General features: G+C 31.0%; 1 protein-coding gene across 1 annotated transcript; it reads left to right on the top strand.

Annotated features, from left to right (window-relative positions):
• The first annotated feature begins 664 nt into the window (after positions 1 to 664).
• On the top strand, positions 665 to 2,066 carry LOC11433819 (cytosolic sulfotransferase 15). The gene has a single exon (XM_003598376.4). The coding sequence runs from the start codon at positions 751 to 753 to the stop codon at positions 1,771 to 1,773; it is 1,023 nt and encodes a 340-aa protein (XP_003598424.2). The 5' UTR covers positions 665 to 750; the 3' UTR covers positions 1,774 to 2,066.
• The last annotated feature ends 4,813 nt before the right edge of the window (positions 2,067 to 6,879 follow it).

Here is a 6,879-nt window from a genome sequence, read left to right as displayed (position 1 = left end):
AAAAAGTTGTGCTTGAATCCCACCCAAAATGTTTAGACACTTTTGTGAATAAGATCCAAATGAATTTGTTATAAACATCATTAAATTTTATTGCACTATTCATTAATAATTCTCACATTTCTATTCGTGAATAAAGAAAGTACATAATATTTTTACCACATAAAAAAGATTATGAAACATGATGTTTGAACCTCTAATGCACGTCACTCGTGTAGCACACGGGTAGATAACGTAGTGCTTCAATGTGCATCATTTGTGCATTTTTTTCACGTGTACTAAGGATGGAATAGGTGAGCGGGTCAACGGGGCCTACGACCTAGCCTACAATAGGTCAGATCAGATCAAACTTTTTTTCTTAAATAGAGAATGTCTAGATTTTTTTTAAGTCTATTTAGTTTAATAGGTCATGCCACAAACCAATCAAAAAACTCCTTAAACCTATTAGGCCGATCTATTAGGCCAGACTTATGCTTTAAAAATGTTTGGCATGACAGATTTAGGCCTTGCAAAGCCTAGTTCGGTTTAGCCCATTCTCATCTGTATGTACAAGCTAGCTAGCCACGTATAATAAATAATTGATACTACAAGAAAAATCAATATTTTCTAGAAAACAAGTTGAAAAAATCCTCAAATTTTTGCTATATATACTTATGGGTCGTGGGCTAAAGTTTCATATGCCAATAACTTCTAGCTAGTTAGAGCTACAATATTATATCATAGCTATTGGTGTTAATATATCATCCTATTTCAATGTCTTCAACAAAATTTGCCAAAATCCACACAATGGATATAGATGAATCCATTGAAGAACAAGGTCAACTTAGCCAAGAAAACAAGAAACTAATTCTTTCTCTTCCAAGAGAGAAAGGTTGGAGAACACCTTATATTTATCTATTCCAAGGATTTTGGTGCCAACCAGCTGAAATCCAAGCCATAACCACTTTCCAAAAGCATTTCCAAGCTAAAGAAAGTGATGTTTTTGTTGCAACCGTACCAAAATCAGGCACAACTTGGTTAAAAGCTCTTACCTATGCCATTATGAATCGCCAAAACCATTTCATTTCATCCAAAAACCATCCTTTGCTTAGTTTCAATCCACATGATCTTGTTCCTTTCATTGAGTATACAGTTTATGGTAAGCATGACACAATTCCTGATTTGTCTAAAATTCATGAGCCTAGACTTTTTGGTACACATATTCCTTTTGACTCATTGTCCAATTCAATCAAAGGTTCCAATTGCAAAATAGTTTATATTTGTAGGAACCCTTTTGATACTTTCATCTCTTCTTGGACTTTTGCCAACAAAATTAAGCCACCTTCTTTGCCTACATTGAATTTAGAGGAAGCTTTTGAAATGTATTGTAATGGTTTAGTTGGGTTTGGCCCATTTTGGAATCACATGTTAGGTTATTGGAATGAGAGCAAAGAGAGACCAAAAAATGTTCTTTTTTTGAAGTATGAGGACATGAAAGAAGATTTAAAATTTCACTTGAAAAAAATGGCTGAGTTTTTGGATCGTCCTTTTACATTGGAGGAGGAAAGTGAGGGTGTGATTGAAAATATAATAAAGTTGTGTAGTTTTGAGAAAATGAAGGGGTTGGAGATAAATAATACAGGAACATTTGGAAGGAACTTTGAGAATAAGTTCTTGTTTAGAAAAGGTGAAGTTGGTGATTGGAGTAATTATCTTTCACCTTCAATGGTTGAAAAATTGTCCAAGGTCATTGAAGAGAAGTTAGGTGGATCTGATCTCAATTTTAGAGTGAAATAGGGTTGCTACAACTCCTATGTTTCTCTCCTAAACTATGAAGTCAACTTATCACTCTATGAAATAATGTTGATTAATAGTTAATCAAGAATCAAAATATATATACAATTGTGTTTGTGTTATGTGTAACTCAATGCTATACAACTAATTGTATAGTGGTGAGCCTCATTATATACTATGCTATGTTGCATTTAGCTATTTTATTTCTATGCATGAATTTCATAAATGGTGTTGCAAATGTTGTTATGGTATTTCCTTTTCATAATAAATAATAAAAAGGTTTTATTTGTACCCTACTACTCTTGGACCACATGTTTAGGTTAATATATACACCTCAATTCAATTATTTCCAGCAAGAATCAGCTGTGTTTCTATATGAAGTTTCTCTAAAATATAAGGTATGCTTTTTGTTTTGGCTAGAAGTGGCTAGCCATCTCTTGTTATGTGGTCCCATGATAATTTGCAAAAAAAAAAAAAAAAAACCATTAATGTTTTTGCGTTATTAATGTATACATGGGATCATACCAATAAAGATTTGGAGATTTGATTGCAGAAGTGGTTAGACTCCCACAATATAATAAATCAAAGTTTCTTTTTTATCTTTGTAGCACGAAGTTTCTTTTTTCAAAAGGTAACATAATATATAATAAAAAGACATAAGAGAAAACCATGGGAAAATAAACAATACAACAAACGTTAATCAGAACCGGTCAAAATAAAAGTAACTATTAAAATAAAATTTCAAATCTCCTATCTCGTATTAGGGAGGGGGAATCAAAGTTTAAATTCCGACTAAAAGAGGTGTCCACATTTTAGTATTCAACCATGACTTACATAGGATTAACTTGGATGGAAGGAACTTAAACAAATGAATACTAGTGGCCATTCAATTTTGGTTGTTGCTTAAATAAAATTGTTTATTTTTTCTTATACATCCTTGTTTAAGAAAAAATATAAAAAAAAAAATCCTTAAAAGTTTGATGCGGATATGATAGAATTAGTAGGTGAAATAGAGCTCATATGAAATTTAATTAGTCTTAAGAAAAATGTTTAACATTTCTTCTTTGTGGCATTGTTGTTTCTTCTAGAACCCCTAAACATATCAAAATCGATTGCCACTTTTCTGTTTTAAGATACACATGCAACTCTTTCACTTTATTTTCAATTACTATAATTAATTAGCTTCATGATATTCTTACCAACCCCATTGACGTTTTTGACATCCACTTGCGTGTTAGTTTTATTTCGGTTTCATTTCTAACTCACATTTGTTACACAACAATCTTAAAAAAAATCGACATAAAAAAAACAAAGGAACACAATCATAATGTAAGAATATAATGTAGAAATTCCAAAATCGTAGATAAAATCATAATCGTTGTCTAATGACAACCAGCAAAAAGTATATAACATTAAAACTACTCTCACAATATACCCACCCACATCATCAAAAGCAAATCCATAACTATATCTCACAACATTCTAAGACAAGAGTACAAGAGAAAAGAAGAAAGTCATATCCAAGCTTAAAGTGTTTTTGACTGGTGCATCTTGTAAAGAAGAACTAAAGTCTACATATATATAGTCTTAGTCTGCCTCTTCCTTTACAATTATAAGTAATGTGAGACATTTTCAACATGTATATTTTCAATCTCCACCTTGATAGAAAATGATACATTTGCTCAGTGGCGGAGCCAGAAAAAAAAAAGTTTGGATGTGCCGCTAAATTATGAAACTTTTTTTATAATACAAATGTTAATTGGAACAATTTTTAGTTGACAAACAATATGAGGGAGGTTTGAAACCCCCAGAAATTAGAAGGTTTGTAAACCTCCGCTAACCAGCCAAGCATAGACATGACAACAATCACATAAACCACTTTTGGAACCGCCGAAATCTAAAACTGTTGAAAAATCTCACAAAATAGACCTATACTTTTTACCTTTTTTTTTCTTTCTATGTGGGCCACACACCATTTTACGGGGATTTGGATGTGCCGAAAATAAAAATTGTCACAAAATTGTTTAAAATCTTACAAATTAGACCTATAATTATTAATTTATTAATTTTTTTGGATGGGCCACGCATGAAGGGCTCCGCCACTGCATTTGTTTTTGTTGTCGTCACTAACAATCATGTTTAAAAGAACACAAAAAAAATAGTATAATCACTTAAAGCTAAGAGATGACAAGAATTTATATAGGGTTTTTAGTCATCTTTTAGGGTTAATTTAGAGAAGAAGTAGCTAATTTTATTTCATTTTAGTTGAGAATTCAGAAGAAAGGTCATTAAATGCAAGGACACGAAAATATATTTGAAGAGTACAAAATCCAAGAGAAAAATGCAAAGATTCAGCATCGAACTACATCGTGACACTATGAAGAAATTACTAGGTTAAATCTCGCATTGAATTGCGTCGCAGGCCATCAAAGTCGCGTCGCAAATTTCGTATGGAAAAACGACAGAGTTAGCCTTGTGAAGGTTTACCTCGCGATGTGAGAAAATATCTCACGAGAAGATTCTTGTATGATTGAAGGTAAGATTGTTCATTATATCTAAAGAAGATTCGTATTTGTGGTTCTAAAGTTTTAATTTTTGGTGAGAATATTTGAATGGACATCGTAGGAACTGATGCGGTTTCTTGTATGATTGCGATGCGATCGTAGACGTGATTGAAAATCACACAACTATTGTGGTACAATATTTTTGTGGAGGCTACCACAACAACAATATATTGTGGCCACAACTATATATGATGTTGACTACAATTTGAGACCATGTTTAATTTATAGCCATCATAATAAATTGAACATGAAACCGATAATTGACTTGGTCAACTAACACACTCAAACTTATCATTGTCTGCAAAGTGTTTCGTCATTGGGTCAAGTGGTTAATAAGATCGAATTAAAAATGAATCGTTTGAAAAAACGCGAGTTTAAATTTTGGTTGTAATAATATTTGACCAAGCTTCATGTCAGTATGTTGTCCCTATAATATTAAAATCAAATCACAAACTTAAATATTAAAATCAAACCACAAACACAAATAATTTGAAACAATGATTCTTCTAATATGATCTCTCTTCATCAATGTCTCAACCTTCTTCATCTGGTTTTTGCATAGTTCAAACACGCGCGCACATGTTTTTTCATTTTCAATCTCCTTTATTGAAACCTTCTATCTCATTGTCAATCTCCTGTGATGAGCCTCATTCTTTGTTTGTTAATCTCTTTTCTGAAAATGTGTCAACGAGGATGAACTAGGATTCATTTTCTGTTTTAGATTTCTTCAACCTTGTTTGTTTTAGGGTTTCATTCATATCTCAATTGTGTATTTTAGGTTTTTTTGTTTGTTTAATTTCAGTAAATATTTTAGTTTCCCTTTTTTAATTTAGGTTTAGTTATTTTATTAGGTTTGTTAAATTTAAATGTCACATGAATTTCAAATATACAAAACATAATGACATAACCCAACTCAGTGAGTCACGGAAAAATATTCAATGGACGAAGTTTTTTTGATATTTAAGATAAGTGATATTTGAACAACCATTTTTGTTGACGATTTATGAGACAACCTAAATATACAAAGAAGTACATCCTCTGATCACTATTATAAGCAAAACTTTATATTTTACATTCATTCAATCAATGATGTATATAGTCTTTATTATAGACAATATACATCATTAATTGAATAAATCTAAAATGCAAAGTTTTTCTTATAATAGCAACTAAAGGGTGTATGAGTATTGACACAAAAATCAAAACAATAGAGATAAAGTAAAAATACAATGTGAATATGAGAGAGAAAATTGTCACAAAAGTTATCATAAAATGGTTGTTCAAATAATTATTTTCTATATTTAATGCTTCAAAAATATATATGGGGCCCTCACTTTTCGAAATTCTTGGATCCATCTCTACTTAAGAGCGTTGTTTAAAAAATCTACAAAAAAAAAAAAATACAAGACAAGACAAACACATATAAAAGTCATAATTACACAATTTCTAACATAAAAGTGATATTCTAAAGTTTCAATTATTTTGAGACAAAAAAAATATATTAAAGAGACAATTGTTTTACTCCTTTCGTCTCATATTAGATGACATGTTTAACAATTTGTATTTTTTACTTACTTTGACCATATTTTTATACTAATATACAAAGATAAACATCAAATAAGATATTGTTGGATTCGTCTCGATTAATATTTTCGAAATATTAAATATTCATATTTTTTTCAAATATATAATTAAAGATATTAAAGCTAAAAAAATATGTATTGGTATGTGTGTGAGAGTCAACTAGATCATCTAATATAGAACAATGGGTTAATTGGAAGAAGTACTTTTAAATGGTTAAAACATTTGTTACATTTTTCTTAATTTTATCGTCTTTTACATTGTGGTCGATAAGTGAGGCTGGTTCAGTGAACCTAGCTTATGCTTTTTGGAGTACGTTTAGTTATTCATTTTGACTCTTCGAGGCTTTCGATAGCCGTTTTTGTTTTTGTCGGCAAATTGGATAACGTGTACGTAGCTGCAGCCTGCATGCATGCTGTATGTTTGACGGCAAATTATTGCAATGCATTATTATCAACAACTTATGAAGTTTTTCCTTCCTAAGGTTAGTGACATGAAATTGTTATAATCAGTCCAAAATTGTTTTTTCGTTTCTGTATAGGTATGGTAAAACGGGGTCAGCATTCCCTACCATTAAGCAAAGTGGGGGCAAGGCATGCCAACTAGAATTGTAGGGTTTATCAAAATAAATTCACCAATTAATTTATTTAAGAAATCAAAAATAAAATGAAAGGAAAAAATACATTAAAGAAAACCGAACTAAGGAACTAATGATCTCACAAAAAAATATAAAAATTGTCATCCAATTATTTATGTTCTTTCATCATCCAAAAATCTAAAACTAATCAACCACTCAGCCAAACTAGATTTTTTGTTTTAGGGATAGAAAGTTAACAAGTCTATCGGTTGACAATAAGGATGAGAAAAGGGTCAATTAGAGATGTAGAGTTGAAAATATCACCCCGTTCCGTTTTATGATGAACCGGTGGGTTGACCCGTCAATGTTTTAATGGCATGTTGACAT

This window comes from Medicago truncatula, chromosome 3 (assembly GCF_003473485.1).
Source record: "Medicago truncatula cultivar Jemalong A17 chromosome 3, MtrunA17r5.0-ANR, whole genome shotgun sequence".
Classification (NCBI taxonomy): Eukaryota; Viridiplantae; Streptophyta; class Magnoliopsida; order Fabales; family Fabaceae; genus Medicago; species Medicago truncatula.
This window is presented reverse-complemented; position numbering and strand designations above follow the sequence as displayed.